The sequence below is a fragment of the Narcine bancroftii genome, chromosome 5 (genome assembly GCF_036971445.1).
Source record: "Narcine bancroftii isolate sNarBan1 chromosome 5, sNarBan1.hap1, whole genome shotgun sequence".
NCBI lineage: Eukaryota > Metazoa > Chordata > Chondrichthyes > Torpediniformes > Narcinidae > Narcine > Narcine bancroftii.
The window spans coordinates 236,944,834-236,967,588 of record NC_091473.1 but is presented as its reverse complement, the minus strand read 5'-3'; the positions used below and the strand labels follow the sequence as shown (position 1 = coordinate 236,967,588).

At 37.4% G+C, this 22,755-nt stretch overlaps 1 protein-coding gene across 9 annotated transcripts in view; it reads right to left on the bottom strand.

Moving 5' to 3' along the window:
- brpf3b (bromodomain and PHD finger containing, 3b) overlaps positions 1-22,755 on the bottom strand; it is a 96,532-nt gene that overhangs the window by 67,498 nt on the left and 6,279 nt on the right. For all 9 annotated transcript variants that reach the window (XR_011358452.1, XR_011358454.1, XR_011358450.1 and 6 more), the window contains exon 2: positions 16,019-17,414. Coding sequence is in view for 3 of the 9 variants with exons in the window: in XM_069941758.1 (XP_069797859.1) it covers positions 16,019-17,403 (1,385 nt within the window). In the remaining 6 variants the exon portion in view is untranslated. The remainder of the gene's footprint in view (positions 1-16,018; positions 17,415-22,755) is intronic.

The following is a 22,755-nucleotide window of genomic DNA, read 5'->3' as shown; positions in this document are numbered from 1 at the left end:
TATATGTATATATTATAGAGAGTTACTGTGGGGTTTTGGAAAAGGGAAAGACACACAGATAACAAAATTCTGGAGACAGCCTGTCTGTTGCTTCAAAGCCCTAAAACAGATTATTCATTGATCCACTGAAATAGTGAAACAATGAATGTTTGCTAAGAAAGACATCTGTTTAAACATAAGAGGTCATCTGCTTGTTGACTTGTGGTTTTGGGAATTTAAATTACGAATCAGTATTGCTCAAGCCAGTCCAGACACTTCAAAAAGCAGCATTTTAGTATCATTAAGGAGAGTAATCTGGAGGTAGAATTAAAAGTGACTTTGGGGGAAGATGGTCACCTCTGCTGCTTCTCCTTGTCAAGAGAGAGCAGTGCTACTGTGGTCATATCTGACTGACCCATATCTGGGTAAAGAAAGCAAGATTATTTTTGCATCTGGATCATGACTATTTTGATGGTTACTTCGTCTGAACCCTGGGTCTTCAAAAGCATTGTAAAAGTCACAAACTTCGTAATCCCTACGCAAGAAAGGGGGAAGTTGTGACGAATTATTTGTATGAAGGAGCATTGCTACGAAAGCAACTTGACAAGAATTTTTGAGTTTTGAGAAGTTTGATGACTCAGTGCCTCATCTGCTCCGTAATTACTTTTGAACATCAGTTTAAAGATTCTGAGTTTCAACACAAGATTTCTGAGAGTGAACTTTGAATTTGACTTTTCAGAATTGTGCCTAAGGTGTAATGGTTTGGAAATCTACACACACACACACACACACACACACACACACACATGCGCATAGTTGAGGTTAAGTTTAGAGTTAAGTAAGATATTATATTAGTTACAGTTATTAATAAAAATTATTGCTTTAAAATACCATTGTCTTGGTGAATTTCTATTGCTGCTGGTCTATGATGTTAACAAATATATCAAAATATTAAAACATGTGACAATGGCTGATTACAAACAATTCAAAGGGAAGCTTAAAATGGGAATAAATGTAATACAAAGTATTGGCAGCAAATATGAAAGGGAATCCTAAAGTATTGCATAAGGATCTAAAAAGGACACAAGAGGGGAGACCAGGCTTCTTCAAGAAGGAAGGCAAAGCTAGAGTCTCCACGAAAAATGTAGTTAAGATTCTGAGTGAGACAAGAAATGATAAAGAAAGAGTATGAGAAAGTTAAAACACTCCACAGAAGGGAACATTTAGAAGCCCTATCTATAATCTTCCAATTGTCTTTCAATTCAGGAGTGGTGCCCAAGGACTGCAAAGTTGAAAATTTAACATCCTTGTTTAAAAAGGACATTGGCATGAATGCTTAATACAGCCCAGTGAGTTTAGAAGGGAATCTCTAATCAGGGACAGAATTAGCAGTTACTCGGACAAGGATATTGATTAGAACAAGCATTAATGGTCCCTTGACAGAAAACTGTATCCAATTTTTTTTAAATCAAGTTAAAGTCAACAAGGGGATTGACAAAGGAAATACAGGCGATGCCATATATACCTCCTTCCAATAAGGAATTGACACCCACAAACAGGCTTGTCATTATGAATGAAGACCATGAAATTTTAAAAAAAGGGTTTCAGCAGTAAGAATAACATTTTCATCATGAGAGGGCACAATTTCAAAAAGTAAACAAGAAACAGAGGAGTGTGGGGAAATATTTATGAAAGTAGCAGAGCAGGTTGAAAAATTGGTTAAAGGGATTCAATTTTCTGGGATTGACAACAAAGGCACAGAATGTAAGAGTGAGAAAATCATGATGATCTTCTGTACAACAATGGTTCATCAGCACCCCTGTGTTCACTTCTGGATTCCACCTTTCCACAAAGATGTGAAACCCAAGAAGATGCAGATTTATCAAAATTATTCCATGAATGTGGAAATTTTAGTTTTGTGAATAGAGGTGGTTGCAAGAAAATCTAACAGTGATACTTAAAAGTCATGAAATGCAGAGATAGAGCTCAGAGAGAGAAAATGTCTCCAATGGTAGAGGTCAGGAACAGAGACAAATTAAGATGAATAGTAAAATAACCAATAATGAAATGCAGTATTTTCTCAACAACACCAATTCACAAGTGGTAATGGTTAGCCATCATTACCAGTGACAGAAATTGATCATTTGGTTGAATTCAATTATAGCAATAGAAGAGCTAGGTAAGCATTAGAAAACCAAGGAACTTTCAGGGTATGAGAGCAGTTCAACAGAATGAATTGTTTTTGCATATTGTTCTTTTTTTTTTCACACTATGAACCATACTGACCAAAATATATAAAAACATTTTCCTCTTGAATATACAGTGTCATTTTCTCCCCTTTTCCCCCCTCCCTTCCCTCCCCACCCACTCAACATTCAACATATGATACATTAAACAATGTCATCACACAATGAAAATAAACAAGAAATTTGAGTCTTCTACTTTTACATACTGGGTCAGTTCATTTCGTCTTCTTCTCCTTCTGTCATTTTAGGTGGAGAAGATCCGCGGTAGGACTTCTCTGTTGTGTTCCATGTACGGTTCCCAAATTTGTTCGAATACTGTGAGGTTATTTCTTAAATTATATGTTATTTTTTCCAATGGAATACATTTATTCATTTTTATGTACCATTGCTGTATTCTCAGGCTATCTTCTAATTTCCAGGTTAACATAATACATTTTTTTGCTACAGCTAAGGCTATTATAATAAATCTTTTTTGTGCTCCATCCAAATCGAGTCCAAGTTCTTACCTTCTTATATTACTTAGAAGAAAGATCTCTGGATTTTTTGGTATCCTGCATTTTGTGATTTTAATACCTGGGTTAGATCTTCCCAAAACTTTTCCACTTTCTCACATGCCCAAATTGCATGTACTGTTGTTCCCGTTTCCTTCTTACAGCGAAAACATCTGTCTGATGCTGTTCGGTCCCATTTATTTAACTTTTGGGGCGTGGTGTAGAGCCTGTGTAACCAATTATATTGTATCATGCGTAACCTCGTGTTTATTGTATTTCTCATAGTTCCGGAGCATAGCTTTTCCCATGTTTCATTCTTTATCTTTATGTTTAGGTCTTGTTCCCATTTTTGTTTGGGTTTACAGCTTGTTTCCTCGTTCTCTTTCTCTTGCAGTTTGATGTACATGTTTGTTATAAATCTTTTAATTATCATTGTGTCTGTAATCACATATTCAAAATTGCTTCCTTCTGGTAACCTCAGCCTGCTTCCCAATTTGTCCTTCAAGTAGGTTTTCAGTTGGTGGTATGCAAACATTATACCATGAGTTATACCATATTTGTCCTTCATTTGTTCAAAAAGATAATAATTTATTTCCCGAAAAACAATTTTCTATTCTTTTGATCCCTTTTCTCTCCTAAAGGAAAGATTATCTATTGTGAAAGGGATTAGTTGATTTTGCATCAATATTAATTTTGGTAGGAGGGAGTCACGTGATGGAGTAGTGGCCGGACGGTGAACTCCAGCCCTCTCCAGAAAAGTCGGGAAAAACAAAGGAAAACGCAAAGGCACAGAAATAAAAGTTACAGAAAAGTGAGTATAAAGGTGGAAAGAAGATGGCGACAAAAAAAGAAAAATCGAAAGCAACGGTAAGAAGAGAGGAAGAGAAGACAAAGGAGGAAAAAGGTGAAGGACTTACCTGTCCGAAGAGGCCCGCTGCGGAGAGAGAAACCCGCTCCCTCAGGTCGGTAAATAATGGACTACAAAAATGGCTCGCTGAGCCGAGTAAAAGTGCGCAACCGCGCATGCGCGATACTTCGCGCATGCGCGATGCGAATGAAAAAAAACACACCGACGGGAGGGGGGACCAGCTGGGGAGTCAATCTCCACAGCCGGCAACGACAGCTGCAGAACACCTGCAGCAAGAAGAGACCACAGAAGACAATAGAAACAAGAAAGAAGAGAAGGAAAGGGCAACAAAGAAACAACAGATGGCCAACCCAGAGGAAGAAGAAGAGGAAGAGTACAGTGAAATAGAAGAAGAAAAGAAAGGCAAGATAAAGAAGGTACTTTCTCTTATTAAAGGATACATGGAGTCATTTAAAGAATGGCAAACACAGGAATTTAATGATTTAAGAAAAAGAATAAACAACACAGAAGAGAAAATGAATAAAATAGAGATGACCTTAACAGAAATGGGAAAGAAAATGGACAAGATGGAAGAGCGGGCAGTAGCAGCAGAAATGGAGGTAGAAGACTTAAAAAAGAAATTGGAGGAATCTAATAAAAAAAACTAAAGACACACAAGAACTACTAGCTCAAAAAATAGATACAATGGAAAATTATAACAGAAGAAATAACATAAAGATAGTGGGCCTTAAGGAAGATGAAGAAGGCAAGAATATGAGGGAGTTTATAAAAGAGTGGATCCCTAAGACCCTAGGATGTCCAGAACTACAGCAAGAAATGGAAATAGAAAGGGCACATAGAGTATTGGCCTCTAAACCACAACCACAACAAAAACCAAGATCTATTGTAGTAAAATTCCTAAGATATACTACAAGAGAAAAGGTACTGGAGAAGACAATGGAAAAAGTAAGAGAGGGCAACAAACCACTGGAGTATAAAGGGCAAAAAATCTTCATTTATCCAGATATAAGTTTTGAACTCCTAAAGAAGAGAAAAGAGTTCAATACAGCAAAGGCGATTTTATGGAAGAAAGGGTATAAATTTATACTAAAGCATCCAGCGGTATTGAAAATATTTATTCCAGGACAACAAAACAGACTATTCTCGGATCCAGAAGAAGCACGAAAATTTGGAGAACAATTACAAAAATAGACTGAGGAAGGAAGACGGGTAATGAGAGTAAAAATGATCACGATTGATATGTATGTGGGTAAAGACAAAAATAGACTGAGGGAGGAAGACGGGTAATGAGAGTAAAAATGATCACGATTGATATGTATGTGGGTAAAGACAAAAATAGACTGAGGGATGAAGATGGGTAATGAGAGTAAAAATGATCACGATTGATATGTATGCGGGTAAAGAGGTATAAGAGTGAATAGAGACAATGTGCATACGTGAATGTATCTGTACTTAGAGGAAAATATAGATAGTATAGACAAGAATTAATAAGGGAAGGTAATGGAATAGAGAGAATAAGGAGGGAATTAAAAGAGTGACCTTTGTGACATATGAAAAGTGAAATCTTTTCTGGGGGGGGCGGGGTGGGGGGAAATAGCGGTCACTGCAAAATCAGTTGACGCTTGCGAGTGGATTCGCAAATCCAAATGGAGAGGGGAGATGTGGTTGTCCGACAAGGGATAAAGGACAACTCAGGAGGGGAAGGGGAGATTGGGGATAAATAAGATAGAAATAGGAGAATAAGGAAAATGTTGAATGTTGTAGGAATGTTGTCTTATAAAGAGTTGAAAATAAGAAAACAGAAATGGAAAAGGAGGAAAGGTAATGATGGAAAAACGGAAAGAGAAGATAAACAAAATATAAAAGGGCTACGCTGAACTATATGACTTTAAATATTAATGGAATACATAACCAAATTAAAAGGAAGAAACTACTAAATTTAAATGAATAAATGTATTCCATATAGGTTAAGAAATAATATTGAAATATTCGAACAAGTATAGGAGCCTTACATTAAATACAATAGCGAAAACCTACCGGGGACAAACATTACCTAAGTTGATGGAAGGAGAAGGAAAGAAAAGAATGGACTCAGTAGAATTTCTGGTGTATTTTTGTTGAATGACAACATTGTCTGACTGGCTTAATGGAACCTAGATTGTATACCTAAAATGGATGAGGGGGGGGTGGGGGAGTGGCTTGGGAGGAGGGAGGGGGGGGGGGGGGAAAGTCACTGTATATGTGTGAAAAAGAAATAGTGTATATCATGGCTAATGTAATTTATGGTGTGAAAAATAAAAAATTTAAAAAAATAAATAAATTAATTTTGGTAGTTGATCATTTATTTTATTCCTTTCTACGTGAATCTTCTTCCAAATGTTGAGCAGATGGTGCAGTACTGGTGAATTCCTGCATATTGTTCTTGGTGGCTGAATGGCATGCTCCATACTGATACACCAAGGAATTTTCAGGGTATGAGGAGTACAGTTCAATAGGACAGATTGTTTTTGCATATTGTTCTTGATGGCTGTATGGCATGTTCCATACTGCAACCTCATTATAATTTAGAGAAAATATTATGTACCAAGTCTGCCATACTACCAGGAGCAAATGTAATTTTACAACTATTGAGGCATTCTAATATCTTGCAATGATATTTACTGTTCTGTTGTAAATAAACATAAAACAGTACAATCATCAGCCCACATGTATGAACTTCCATCAACAAATGAGAATGACTAAGTAGACAAGCAGAGAGAAGCAGTCATGTAGAATAACCAGCCTGGCTTCCTTTTGAATGTCTTTCTCCTTTCCCACCCTATACCAAACTATGATGCATGACAAACTATGATACAGTATTAATAAATGTTCACATTTTACATAAAAAAACTCAGGATATAAGTAACAAAGACTTTACTCCATCACAGTATTAGAATATGACAGAAACAATTTTGGATCCATTTTCCCCATCCATTTTCTATCTCCCAATGAATTCAAAAAGGGAGCAGTGCCATCCACATCGAAGAAGTCACCTCGCTGACCAAGTGTGCTCAATGTAGGAACTACGGCTATGTGTCAGCTCGCAGGCAGGAGGGGGGGGACCTTGGGATCCTGGGCAAGAGGGGGAACCTCAGGCTCTACATTTGTAAAATGTCTGGATGGGTTATGGCAATAGTGGGGAAGCGTCAGGGAACTAGTGGCACCGGCAGTGGGGAGGTGCTTCCAGGGTCGTCTTATACGTCGAATCTAAGTCAAGCAGTTTTTTTCTTTTAGTTGAATTTAAAATCTCATTTTTGTATCTGGCGTATAAGTCAACCCCTGATTTTCGAGTGCTTTTTGAGGGTTTCAAGACTTGTATACCAAAATATACAGTATATCAAAGTAATCATGTTTAGTACTTTGTTGCATATTCCTTGCATGCAATGACTGTTTGAACACTGTGATTCATAGACATCACCAGGTGCTGAGTATCTTTGGTGATGGCCTGCAAGGCCTCTACTGCAGTCATCTTCTGCTCCTGGTTGTTTTGGGGGGGCTTGTCCTCTTAAGTGTTCTCTTCAGTTTATGGAAGGCATGTTCAATTGAATTTAGATTGAGTGACTGACTTGACCATTCAAGACTTTTCCAGCTTTTACCTTTGGAAAAAAAAACTCCTTTGTTGCTTTAGAAGTATGCTTGGGATCATTGTCTTGCTGCAGGATGAAGCACTGTCCAATGAATTTGCTCAAACTTGAGCAGATACTTCTAAACTCCTCAGAATTCATTTTGCTATTGCCTCACCAGTTACATCATCAATTAAGATAAGTGTGCCAGTACCTGTGGCAGCCACACAGGTGCTGTGCCCAAGACACAACACCCCCACCACTGTATTTCAAAGGTGAGGTAATATGCTTTAGATCTTGGGCATTTCCTTTACACCTCCACACTTTGCTCTTGTCATCACTCTGATACAGGTTAACCTTGTTCTTATCTGTCCACAAGACCTTTTTTCCAGAATTCCACAGGTTCTGTTAAATACTTCTTGGCAAACTGTAATCTGGCCATCCTGTTTCTGTGGCAAACTAGAAGTTTGCATCTTGCAGTATAGCCGCTATTCTGTTCGTGACATCTTCTGCAGACTACCTGCTTACAAATGTTTCTGAGCTGTTGAACATGCCTCTTGGGATTTTTCTTCATTACAATGAGAATTCTTCTGTCTTTAGGAGTGACAGTCTTCCTTGGATTTCCAGTCCCTTTCCAATTACTGAGCACACCAGTACACTCTTTCTTCTTAATGATGTCCCAAACAGTTGAGCCCCCTACTCTACTCACTTTACACCTATGACTATTTACAAATTTACCAATGATACCACAGTAGTGGGTGGTATAATGAAAGGGGATGAGTCAAAGTACAGGATGGAGATTGAAAACTTGGCTGAATGGTGCACCAACAACAACCTTGCATTCAATGTCACCAAAACTAAGGAGATGATTGTTGTCTTCAGGAAAGGAAAGCTAGACGTATACAATCATTGGGGGATCAGAGGTGTAGAGTATGAGCAAATTTAAGTTCTTGGGAGTCACTACCTTGGAAGATCATTCCTGGACTGACACACTAAAGGCATAAAGAAAGCACATCAGCACCTCTACTTCCTCAGGAGTTTGCAAAGGTTTGGTATGAGTCCAGAAAACCTGGCAAATTTCTCCAGATGTGTGGTGGAAAGTGTGCTGACGGGCTGCATCACTGTAACATATGTGATGCCGTATATGTACTCTGACAATAAATCTAAAATCTAATTTTGGTAATCCTAAAGATTGGGTGACATCTCTTGTTTTCCAGCCTCATAATGGCTTATTTGACTTTCATTGGCACACAATTCTGGTCCTTATTGCAACTCCAGACTCCAAAGGTGATCAAAAGCTTTAAAGCAGGCCTAGCTATCTTATACCTGCAGCAATGAAGCAATTAAACATACCTGAGTAATTACAAACATCTCTGAAGCCAAATGTCCCATATATTATGGTGCCTTGAAATGAGGGAACTGTTTAAAAAGTGATGGGATTGCTACATGGTCAAACCAAAATGTATACATATAATCTTTAATAAAATCTGAAATGTGTGCTTTAATCACGTGAATTATTTGAACAAAAATTTAAAACTGTGGAGTACAGGGGCAAATAAAGGAAAAAAAATATGTCTTTGTCCTAAACATTATGGAGGGCACTGTAAATCTCCAATTCCTTATTCTTCATCATAATACAGAATACATAGAAAACTGGAAAGAGATTGAAAGTCTAGTGGCATGGTGCCAAGAAAACCTCTCTCAACATCAATAAGATGAAGGAGATGAGCATTGATTCAGGAAGAGGCAGAGTCCATATCCCAGTCTTTGGATTAAATATCTCCAGACCCAACCTGGGAGAAGCACGTTGAAGCAAGTCAAGAAAGGCATCATCACCTCTACTTCCACAGGTGCACACTTGAAGGATGCATCACGTCATGGTTTGGAAAAGCTCTGCTCAAGTTTTCAAGATCAGAGGTGGCTACACAAGGAAATGAATGCAGCATAGATTATGTCACAAACTTCCCTCCCATCCCCTCCATCAATATCACATGCTGCTTAAGAAAGACAGCCAACATACTGTGAGACCCATCACACCTATACAGACCCTCTTCTCCCTCCCACCATACGGAAGAAGGTTTAGGTGTGTGAAAGCACGCATCTTTGTGTTAAAAGATAGATTCTTCTCCACAGCCATCAGGCTCCTTAATGAATTCCATAACTGTGATCTTATGCTACCCTGATGATTGTCCTTTTCAATGTAATCCTATATTCTTTACACTGCTATAGGAATGTTAGAGATAACCTGTTAGTCTGTTCACATGATGTTTCTTACAATATTAGACACTCTGTAACAAATAAACATGTTTCCTAGCTTTAGATTTTGACCAATGAAAATAAACTCTCAGCATTCACCTTTTCGAGTCTTCATAGAAACTTAAGTTTAAAAAAAAATTACATCTCCTCTAAATTCCAGACGGTCTGTTTTGTTCAATTTTTCCTCATGGAATAGGTAAAGCTCCTTTTGACTGCTTTGAAAAACAAGAATACCCTTCTTGTAAAAGGCCAAAACTGAACACAAAGCCTCTCAGTATACTTTCAAGATTTTAGTCCTACCTGCTATATCAGGCAACATGCAAATTCCCTTCATATTTATGTTGTATTTGCATACATCCCTGATTCAAATAGGGGGCACGAAATCCCTTTGAACATTTGAAAAGTGCAATATTCATTCATTCTTATTGTGTGTGTTTACCTTATTGTGTCTCTTTCCCACTTACATAAACCATTTTCCACTTGGCAAACCATTTGTATCCCTCTTAGTTCAAGCAGCAAACATTAATTTATATGATCTTGTCCTGAATATAAATCATAAATTCCTGAGACCTGGTAACAAAGGTCACGGAACATAATTAAGAACAGATTTGACTCAAGGGAGTAAGAAATCAAAATCTGATTCAGAAATATCCATGATACATCATACATGACACAGAGCAAGATTAAGATTTGATGCTGTACAGTTGGAACTATGAACAGCATGTGTCCTTTATATGAATGTTAGTACTCCTTCAATTTAGCAAATGCAGGCAGCCATGAAACATGAATAAGATTAAAATGTGACATTGTAGAGATTAAAATATCAATGATTCTAAGTTCTGAAGTAATGATGCACTTTTAAATATTTAAGTGGCTATTTAAAACCAGTCCTGTTGCACAAAAACTTTGTAGGGCAAAAAAAGATGCAGATTAATACCAGGAGGGGATTTGCACAAATAAGATCAGGACCAAAGTCAGTCAAGAATATATATGAAAGGGAGAGGCAGATCAAGAAGAAAACAACAAGCACCTGTGGTCCATACACAAGAAAAAAAGAATAAAACATCAGTTGAGTTCCATCAACCCTACCTGCATTTTTGTCCTTTTAATTCCACCTGATTTCAGCTTCAACTCCACTAACATCAGAACAATTTCTCCAATGAAGGATCAATGTGCTACATGGACTGCTGAGCATTTCCAACATTCTTTTTCCAAATTTCCAGCATCGACACTATTTTGCTTTTGTACTTTAAACAAAATCTCAAGGGGAAAGCAGATATTGGACATCTAACTATTTCAGGAGTTATACTTTCACAAACAAATTTTAAACATCAGCAGAGTTGCCAAAAGCAGTGCAGTAATGGATTATCTCCAACTGTTATGTAGGAATGAGGAAATCAAATCAAACGACTTCAAAATCTGCATTCTAGTGGTGAATTCGCAAATTATTCTCATCATACACACATATATATAGCATCGTATTATTTAAAATATACTGAAAATGTCATTAGAATTGGTCAGGACAAGATTGATGCCAGATGTTCTTTCTGCACAATCCAACTTATGATATATATAAATCACTAATAATTTGATTCAATGTGATAAGGGACAATGTAATAATGATGCAATAGTTCACTGTCTTTGAATCTGTTCAATAGTCACTAAACGTTATACTCTTCAAAGCGATTGTTTGCAAGGAATCCGTTTTCATAGATGCAAACTTCAATGAAATGTTCTTAAAGTAACTGCAGTACAACTCCAATTATCCAAAATAGTCGGGACCAGGATTATTTCAGATAGAAGTTTTTTTTCCAGAGAACTGGTCATTTTTTTATATAAACAGCCCAGTAGCAACAGCAAATCACTTGTAACCATGTTTAAACAAAAAGGGAAGGCTTTTTAAGCATTAAAGCAATGTTTAATTCTTACCAAAAAAATGCTGGCTGCCACGTCGATCACCAAGACCTCCCCACCAAGGCCCTGCTACTGCAGGGAGCCCGAGGTCCATCCTCCTGCCTCTGGCAGCCTGACATCCCTGGTCAGTTCGACTCCAAAATTTTTTTTGGATAAATGAGAATTTCTGATTTGTTTCAGATATCCTCATTTATCCAAATTTTTTTTTTTTAATTTGGATAATTGAGGTTTTTGGAGAATCCGATTTCGGATAATCAGAATTGTATGGTAGTCAGAATTCAATCATGGCATCAACATACATCAATTCAGAAGAGACTAGTAGAAAAAATAATTCTGGAGCAGATAGTGTGAATTATTCAACTCATATTTTGTTCATTTGTGAAAGGTGCATTTATAAAACACAACTTACAGCAAGAGTATCTTACTTTAATAAGTCAGATTTTCAGCTCCTCCACCACACAGCCTTTCCTCAGCTACAGTGCTCTCTATTCAATGACCAGAGAGGCCCATTTCTCTTGAGCTAGCTACAGTCTTGAATGATTTAATTTATCCTATCCATCTGCAGGGAAATCTTGCCTTTATATTTCACCCCCATCTCTGACTCAAATATGATCAAAAGTTTACTGGCATTTTACTTCCTTTATTCTTCAATTAGAACCATAGAGCTAACTCAACTCCTGAAGACCCAGCAACATCCCAGTAAATCTTCTCTGCACTCTTTCGATCTTACTGATATCCTTCCTGTTGTTTGGTGACCAGAACTGCACACAATGCTCCAATTTTGGCCTCACCCGGGTCTTATACAATGTCACCATAACATCCTAACTCCTGTGCTCAATACTTTATGAAGGCCAAGATGTCAAAAGCTTTCTTCACAATCCTGTCTAACTGTGACACCACTTTCAGGGAATTATGTATCTGAATTCCCAGATACCCTTTTTCCTCTTCACCATCAGTGCCCTTCCATTTACTGTTTACGTCCTACCTTGGTCTTTCCTTCCAAAATCCAAAACCTCACACATTGTCTGCATTAAATTCTGTCACTTTCTAGCCCATTTTTTCAATTGGTCCAGATCCCTCTCCAAGCTCTGAAAGCCTTCCTTGCTGTCCACGACACCTCCAATCTTAGTGTCATCAGCAAACTTGCTGATCCAATTTACTACATTTATCATCCAGATAATTGATAGAGACAACAAACATCAGTGACCCTAACACCATTCCCTGAGGCACACTACTAATTACGGGTCTCCAGTCTGAAAAGCAATCATCCACTACCACTCTGCCTTCTCCCATTCAGCCAATTTTGAATCCAATTTACAGCCTCTCCTTGGATACCTAGTGTCTGAACCTTCTGAACTAGCCTCCCATGTGGGACCTTGACAAAGGCCTTACTGAAGTCCATGTAAAGTACAACATCCACAGCCTTTCCTTCATCTACTTTATTGGTAACTCCTGGAAATACTTTAAGGTTCATTAAACACATCCTTCCATACACAAAGCCATGCTGACTATCCCTAATCAGAATACCCTCTAATAACAAACATCAGACTCACTGGACTGTAATTTCCTGGTTTACTTTTGGAGCCTTTTTTAAACAACGGAACATGAGCCACCCTCCAATCCTGGGGCACCTCACCCATGGATAACCACATTTTAAATATTTCTGTCAGGGCCCCTGCAATTTCTACACTCATCTCCCTCAAGGTCCAAGGGACTATCAAGTCAGGCCCAGGGGATTTATCTACCTTTATTCACTGTAAGACAGCAAGCATTTCCTCCTCTTTAATCTAATATGTTCCATGCCACTTCTGTTTGTTTCCCTTCCTTCCTTACTATTATGAACTAACAAACCTTATTAGTACTAACAAAGGATCAGCTATAGAAAATTCACCAGACAATGGTAAATTCAAGGTAATAGTTTTATTAAACTATTAACATAACATTTCTTATTTACTCTAAACTTAATTCCACTATGCGCAAATGTAAACGTGTGTGCATGTTAAAGTAAAAAACCATGACAGTTTAAGCTTGATTCTGAAAATATCAATTTTAAAGTCTAGTTTCAAACTTCTAATTGAACTTCAGGATCTTTCGAAATTGTGCTTCAGAAGTAATTATGAAGCATGGGTAAAGCACCTGATTTCTTTCAAATTCACATGTCTTTTGATGAGTTTTCTTTCAGACAGATATTCTCACAAATTTCCCCTTTTCTCGTTAGGATTGTAGAACTGTGATTTTCACAATTAATTATTTCTTAAACAGGACTGACCATCTTCTGGGCACAAGACTGCCTCTCTTTTCTCAAAAGAGCAGTCGGAAGTGGTTTTGCTTATTTAAAAACCTCTTATGTTGTATATCTCTGATAATAAGGATAATACAATACTGAACAGCATCTCCCTGTCTTTCTCGAGATTACTGCTCTAGTCCAGTCTTTCCAGGAAGTCAAGTGTTTCTTCAGTCTTCTATCTTTAGTTTTCCAATTCAAAATGTCTCTCTAACTTCAATATGTAGCTCTCTGATATCATGCGACATGATATCACCACAGCTTTAGTTTCATTTCTGAAAAACTTCCTGCCTTTTTCCAAACGATACATCCATAAAATCATTTGACTTCATCTTAGTCCAAAAGAAAGTCTGATGACCACAAGCATTATTTAACCAGATGGCATCCACTGATTAATTGAATACTTCAGTTTTCTTGAATTAATTAAAATCTTCAGTTCCATCAGCTCTGTCTTTCCAAGTCACGTCGACTCCGAAAATGAACACTCTGAGTTCAATTATATATCTGGAAATGTGCTATGACCTGTGTGTGATGTCCCCCTAGACTCAAAGGTGCTTAAGGTGGTATGTGAGTAGAAAGAAAAAGGTTGAAAAACCACTGTTTTAATCATAACTAATTGACTCGTTATGTTCACGGTTTCATAACTCTAAAATAAATGGGCCAATAACAGTTTTTCTCAAGCAAAATATTTCAGTAACAACTGAGTGTAGAGCAGTGGTTCTCAACCTTCCATTCCTCCTCACATACCACCTGAAGCAATCCCTTCTTAATCAAAAAGTACTTTATAGCATAGGGATTGCTTAAGGGGGGGGGGGGGGGAGTTTGAAAACCACTGCATTACACTAATACACTATGCCAGTTTCCTGAGTAAATACTGATGCAAAAAAAAACTGTTAAGATCTTCCCCATCTCATGAGGCTCCACAAACAGATGACCACTCTGATCTTCTAAGGAACCAATTTTGTCCCTTACTATCCTTTTAACATACTTGTAGAACCCCTTCGGGTTTACCTTTACATTATCTGCCAAAGCAACCTCTTGTCTTCTTTTTGCCTTCCTAATTTCCTTCTTTAGTATTTTCTTACATTTTCTAAACTTTTCTAGTATCTCATTTGCTCCTTGTTGACTGTACCTGCTATACAACATCTTAACCAGATAGCCATTATCCCTTGAAAACCAAGGTTCCCATGTCTGTTAACTTTGCCTTTAATCCTGACAGCAACATGCAATCTCTACTCTCAAAATTTCACCTTTGAAGGTCTTCCACTTACTGAACACATCCTTGCCAGAAAACAACTTATCCCAATCCACTCTTCCTAAATCCTTTCTCATTTCCACAAAATTGGCCTTTCTCCAATTTAGAATCTCAACTCAAGGACCAGACCTATTCTTATCCATAATTAACTTGAAATTAATGACATTATGGTGACTGGACCCAAAATGTCTGCCTACACATACTTCTGTCACCTGACCTGTCTAGTTTCCTAATAGGAGATCAACTATTGCATCCTCCTTTGAGGTACCTCCATATATTGATTTAAAAAACTTTCCTGAACACATCTGACAAACTCCAAGCCATCCAGCCCTTTTACAGTATGGGAGTCCCTGTAAATATGTGGAAAGTTAAAAATCTTGTACTATATTAACTTTCTGTTTCTTACATCAATCTGCTATCTCACTACAGGTTTGCCCCGACAATTCTCTCTGACTATTGGACAGTCTATAATATAACCCTATCAGTGTAGTAACACCTTTCCTGTTCCTCATCTCCACCCATATGGTCTCGTAGACGAGCTCTCTGGGCTGTCCTGTCTAAGGCGGTGATATTTTCCCTGACCAGCAATGCCACTCCTCCCCCTTTCATCCCTCCCACTTTATCACACCCAAAACAACAGAACCCCAGAACATTGAGCTGCCAGTCCAGTCCCACAAAATTGTGGCTATTTTATGCACCTTCCACACCTATCCAAATAACATAATACACTTTTTTTAAAATGTGATCACTCTTGAGTTGCAATAAAAACTTGAAAATCCATAATTTTAAAGCAGATTTTAAAGAATAATTTTAACAACCATGATTTGTCAAACAAAGAAAACTAACAAAAAATAATGTGATTTCAGTCAATGCTCTCATAAGAAAGCAAGGACCATTTTCAGAATTTTGTTTATGGTAGAAATTTTTGGTTGGGTTTACACATGTAGTAAGCCATAATACCTCCTGGTCAGATCCAATATCCATGATATATGTTATGGCTCTACAACAGAAGGTAGTTTCTAAATACTATAAAAATAGAGATACATCATAATGTCTCCAATACAGTATGGTACACTAGTTGCTGCAAAACAATCTTGTAGCCAACATTTTAAAATATCCTCACCTGTAAGTCGGTATCTGTGGCACAGTCACCACTGGTACTGCTGCACGTCTCTCTTCAAGAAGATTTTTAATTTTTTTAGTTTTCTGTTTGGATTTGGCTTTTGTCTTTTTAGGTGACACTTTCTTTGGACTCTCTCCATCCTCAACATCTTCCACTTTGCTGCCTTCTTCTTCCTCTGCTTCATTATCATCCAAAGCAAGAATCTTTTTCACTGACCCTGGCGGGGAGTGAACATCACAATACGCAGTTTTTCTGACACTGAAAGTTGTCCCATTGGCACTAGTTTCACGAACTGGTTCCATCTTCATGTATAAACCAGTCCGCTGAGCACAGGTCACATGGAATGCTGTATAGCAATTGGCCTTGTGACACTGAATAGATGCTCCGGCACCTTTTTGTTTACAAATATAGCATATTAACTTCCACCTGGCAGAAGGAATGTTCTCAATGCTGTCTATTGGCTCTAGGAACACTGTATTAGCAAAGCAAACTTCTGGTATCCATAGAGCACAAACTACATGGGCCCAACGGCCATCATCTGTCTGTTTAAATGCACCACCATTATTTGGACACAAAGCGCAATCAACAGGCCTGGAAGGAGACTGCAGACAGCAGCGGCAAAGCCATTGTCCCTCTGGAATATATGGTACTCCATAACACTCTTGATGCACAGCAAGATTGCAGATATCACAAAATAAGATCACATTGCTATTCTGACACTCACCATCCATACAAATGGAACAAACAGCATCTTCATCAATTAGAGATTGGGGATCACCTTTATTCCGGCTCTCAAAGTACGATTCCTTTTCCAGTTTGTCCATGAGGCACTCAAATATCTCTTGCGATACTATGCCAAGCACATCACTCTTACGCTTTTCATTGATCATTTCTAGCCATGCATAATCCTCCTCATCCATATCATACTCAACTTCACCATCCAGTTCTTCCACGGATTTTTCAATATATCTGTAATATGCTGATGGTAGGGGAGAGGCATCAGGGGGCTTGTAATCAATAATTCTAAAAGACGGTTGAGGTAATTCAGCAGATGCCCCACCTGAATGCTTGGAGGCTGACTCTTTCCTTTTGTCTTTGCAAACTGTTCTTTTAGACTTTGAAGGAAAAAGAGGCTGTTCACTGTTTTCTTTATTACTATTACATTCAGTGATTTCTTGAGCAGTCAAGTCATCCTCAGTGATAATCTTTAACGTATCAAATATGCTAATTCTGTGCAGTCTGCCATCAATGTCTACCTCAACCATTCGTTGTGCTTGAGCATATGTCAATGTCTCTCTGCTTGGTGAGCATTTAAGTCCATAGGGAGATGGGGAACGACGACTTCCACAGTTATTTCTCATCTTTCGCCGTGGTTTTCGCATCATCTATTGGCAATCTGTGAAGCAATAACATAAGCTGCATGAAGTCTGAACTTTTCACTAGTGATCTCTCCTTTATATTCCTTCTACGCAATCACAACATTTCAACCCAAGCACTGAGTAGGTTATCAGAAATAAGTGCATTATTTTCTGTGTTCTAGTTGAAGTAAACATTGTAGGTTTCATCTCCATTGTTCTATTTACAGAAATTATAAATTCACTTTAATAATAAAGCATAAACTGGATGCTAGCAAGTGTTGGAGACTCAATGCCTCAGATTTGATTCCATGTCAATTTAACTTGTATAAACCTGTATAATTTGAATAATGAAAGCAGGCACTCTCAATAGGCCAACGTTTTATTGTTACAGCCAGCCAGGTGGAAGACAGAATGTTTCTCTTTTTACTTCTTTGAAAGGATTTTCCTTTTCATTTTCTCTCCTAATTTCTGACATGTTGAAATGAAGAACACAAAAGAACAGACCACAACCGTGATTAACACACTTCAGTGATTAGTAATCTGGTTATATGAAATGCAGTTTTTTTCCCCATTTTGGATGACCATTTGCAAAAATGAAACATCTCGTCTTGAACGACCTCCAGTCAGCCAAATCTAAAAATCATAATGTCTTCAATGTGTCAATATTATCTCATTAACCTGCTGTAAAGCCCAGTCACCTATTCCAAAGTGAGATGCGCCTCCAAGAGAATAAAAAGTGCACTCCTCAACAACTTCATTTCCCCATTATACCAAACAAACAAAAATGACTCACCCAAAACATTTGACCATTGAACCTAAACTAAGAAGTGCATTTCAATTAATATATAGTTAATACATTAATAATTGGGAGCCATGTTTATCAGCGCAGACTTGTTTACAATAAAATGTACCAGCTACTTTGTCTTTACTAAAAGAACTTTGTTAAGAATGTATGCTTTATCATCATCTACTTTCTTTCCAGCATCCAACTCTTATTATGGTATTCTTTTTTAAATAATGGAAAGGCAAGAGTGGCAGTGGGAATCTTTTTGATCACCATTCCTTGCCTGCAGCTCCCTCTCCCCCCCCCCCAAAAAAAATAGTATGAAATCTCCCACCTGACCTACCCAAAGTTCCAAAAGAAAGAATTGTGGTTTTTTTTTATATAATTGTACCAGTTGGGTGAAATTGATTAATCAGAGCAGCTTTTCCTATACAGGACAGGTAATTCAAGAATCCTGAAACAATCAACTGCTAAGTACAATTTGTTCAACCTAAAATTGAATTTATTTGAAACTCTTATTAACTCAAACATTCTCCACCTGCAAACAAAGATAGCTATTAGTGAATTTTAGGTGGCTAGATAAATCAATACCTTATTCAAATTTCAGCATGATCCATTCACAAATGAAAACATTTTATTCTAAACAATCTCAGGGGTTATGGTGAGTAAATTTCTGTTACTAGTTTAATTTGTTTTTAAACTCTCCTTTTTAGATTGGGAACATATTTACTTTATTGTTAATGGCCTAAACTAATAAACACATTACATGTTATATTAAACATTCTTCACCTCTTTGTTACCATTTCCCATGTGATATTTCCTCATTTTAGTCTTAAATCTACACTAATTAGAAATCTCAGATCCAAACCAGCAAATGGATAGGAACTAAACAAGTTTTCCATTGTGGCTAAATTTTAAATTTAGACACACAACACAGTAACAGGCCCTTCTGGCCCAAGAGCCCGTGCCTCCCAAACACCCCAATCAACCTACAACCCTTATACGTTTTGAGGGGTGGGAGGAAACCAGAGCACCCGGAAAAAACCCACGCAGACATGGGGAGAATGTACAAACTCTTACTAATTACAACTTTTTTAAGCAATACCTAATGGGAAGGTTAATGATTATAGGGTCACAACAAATTATGTGGCTGGTAATAAACTTTTGAATGAGCTTAAATGACAAATGAATTTTTAATTTAACTAAAATACATTGTATTATATACGTTATAAAAATTGGATCATATTATTTGAGGAAATTTAAGAATCTAAAGGGGATGGGAAGCAAAGTGATCCTGAAGCACAAATTTGTGAATGAAGCTGCAATCCCTAATAATAACAGCCCTAAAATATTGTTCCATCATAAAATTACAAAAAAAAATGACAAGCCTGTTCATTTCAGGAAACCACTGCTTGGTAAGAACGGCTGTTTGATTTCCTTAAGATTATTAAGATTTTGAAGCAGGGCTTTTCCACAAGGGCTGAGTAAAATTTAAAAGCCACAAGTGAAATTGCCAAGACATAAGGGAGCAAGTTAGGTGAATGGTATAAATGCAGTAAAAGGGAAATTACGACAGCATAAAACTTAAGGAAATGGACAACGAAGGATATGAAAGTGTCAAGTGACACAGAAAATCTAGTAAGGACTGGTTGTCTTATGCCTCAAGTTCTCTGCAATCTTTAGATGTAAACAAAGGCTCAAATGTCGCTCCTTCTATATTATACGGTAGATATTTGCAAGTTTTCATTGTGGCCATGCTTCCATGGGGACCTCAATACGTCATATCCAAGGCAAGAGAACCCAGTAATCATGATGCCACCACCACAAAAGAGCCTTTTGATTTTATTAAAAATGCAATCAGAAATTACTGTTTAACCTCATTCTATTTCACAGTTATATCAATCATATCCAGTCCAAGAATATCAATTCATCCAAATCTTGCTATAGATAACTTATCTAGATTGACAACTTGGGTAGGCATGTGAAATGAAAAAGAAAATCCAGCAAATCTTCCATTAAATTATTGCTAAATTCTAAACATTCTGGACAAACTGCACAGACTGGGTGCAAACAAAAGGAATGCTTATCTGTATAAATCAGAACATCAGGGACCATCCCCCACCTCAGCAACCCCCCACCTCAGCAATAACCCTTGATGTGTTCAAAAATATGAATATTTATAGATGTTGAAGGCCACTCCCATCTCTGGCAAGTATGAATGATTCTTGATAATATGTGCCATATAATATCACAAACACCTCAAGATTTTCATTCCTCATTTTTCTTCAAAGAATAGCAGTTACACAGACATGTATCAATAAATAGTAGAATTTTTGTTACCGTGGGTTGTTGGAGAGGATCATGAGAAAACAAAATGTGTATAATACAAATCTGATAGGAAAAAGAGGAAGAAATTTGTAAAAAAAAACTAAAAAATCATTTGTTCCCCCCACCTCACCTAATACCATTATTAACTACTTCTGTGCCATCCTAATCTGGGCCATTTTCACTTGTTCCTATATTTATTATCTGCTCTTTGCCCTATTTCCAGTTTGAATATAGACAATTAGAAAAGATTATTTTTAAGCAATGCCATGACAGTGTTTAAAAATGCTTGAATGAAAATATCATGACCTGCTAATTCCCAAGGACAGACAAGTATAGTTCATTAGTGATCTTCCTTCAACAAGCCCTAACTGTGAACAAAATAACTGGTAGAAATGTATTATGCCATAGTAACAATCCACAAATTTTAGGGGGTATAAATGAAATTCAGATCTTATTCACTCATAATCAAGTACATGTGTCTTAACCAATACCCTATTTTATATGAATATATAACACTTGCATCAAATTAATCTGGATAAAATAATAACATTCGAATCAAATGACAACCATTCAAATTTCTTTAACTGTGATACTTTTGGTATGTTTCAAGTCACCATAATTAGCTTTCAAGCTTTTTTTTTCTTTTGCCCACATGAACAAGAAAGAAGGATTAAATCAAGGTAAAAAGCTTTTAAATATGAAGTCAGAATGACAATCAAAAATATGGAGCTCTAAAATGAAAGGGCATAAAAAATATTACTTTGTGTTGATATAAACTTAACAGTTTCTGTTTTTTTTTCCTGACAACACAGGAGCCTATTTGGCTCACCTAATTAATACATAACACTGAGCATTCCCATCAGTTCTATTACTCTACAACATGCTGATCAACTCGATAATTGTTATGCTACCTACCAATTATAGAGCAAATTTAATTTTTAATTTTTAAATATACAGGCTATTTTGGCCCACGTGTCCATTTCTCCCAATTTACACCCAATTAACCTACACCCCCAGTACGTTTCGAATGATGGGAGGAAACCAGAGCCCCTGGGGAAACCCACATAGACAAAGGGAGAACGTACAAATTCCTTACAGACAGCGCAGAATTCAAATCCCAGTCCCGATCATTGGCACTAAGACGTTGCACTAACTGCTATAACAAACGTGTTGCCCAATTAACCAACATCTTTGAAATGTGCGAGGAAACCCAGTCAGGAGGTGATGCATTTTGGAAGGTCAATTTGAAGGCAGAGGACTTGTTTAAGGATGCTACAGTGTGTAAAAACAGAGGGACCTTGGGCTCCAAATCCATAATCTATCCTACTAATTGTCCTATCAACCACGCAGGTTGATAGGACAATTAAGAAGGCCTATGGTATGCTGGACTTCATTATAATCAGGGATTTGACTTCAGGAATCATGAGGTAATTGCAGTTCTATAAATCTCTGGTGAGACCACACTTCGAATATTGTGCCTCATTACAGGAACGATGTGGATGCTACGAAGAGGGTGCAGAGGAGATTTACCAGGATGTTGTCTGGAATGGAAAATACATCTTATGAGGCAAGGTTAGCAGAGCTAGGGTTTTTCTCTATGAAGCAAAGAAGCATGAGAGATGACTTAATACAGGTCTACAAGATTATGAGAGGGATAGGTAAGGAAGACAGTCAACATATTTTTTTTTCCCAGGGCAGGAGTAGCAAACACTAGAGATGATCTGTACAAAGTGAAGGGAGGAAGTTTTTTTAAATTATTTACAGAGTTGTGGGTGCCTGGAATGCACTGTCAGGATGTTGGTGGAGGTTGAAACAAAAGGGGGATTTAAGAGACCAGCACATGGATGAAAAAAAATTAGAGGGTTATGAGATAAGGGAGACCTGGTTTTGTTTGGTAGGCATATATGGGTCAGCACATTTTACAACATTGTGGGCTTAAGGGCAGGTACTGTGCTGCAATGTTCTATGCTCTGTGTCATGTAAACTTCACAGAACATACTTGATCAAACCCAGGTTTCTGGAGCTATGAGACAGCAGCACTAACTGCTACAGTTACCAGTCCTATTTTTTTTAGTAATATAAGTATTTATGCTGATGAAGAGCGATGTTAGGGTTTGATCCTGACTCCATGTGCTATCTTTGATAGGCTTCCACATTCTTCCTGTGACCTCATGGATTTCCTGCAGGTTCCCTCCCACATTTGCCATTATCTACAACCAAGGAATGTTTATAGTAAGATAACAACAAAAAGAAAGTTGATGGGCACA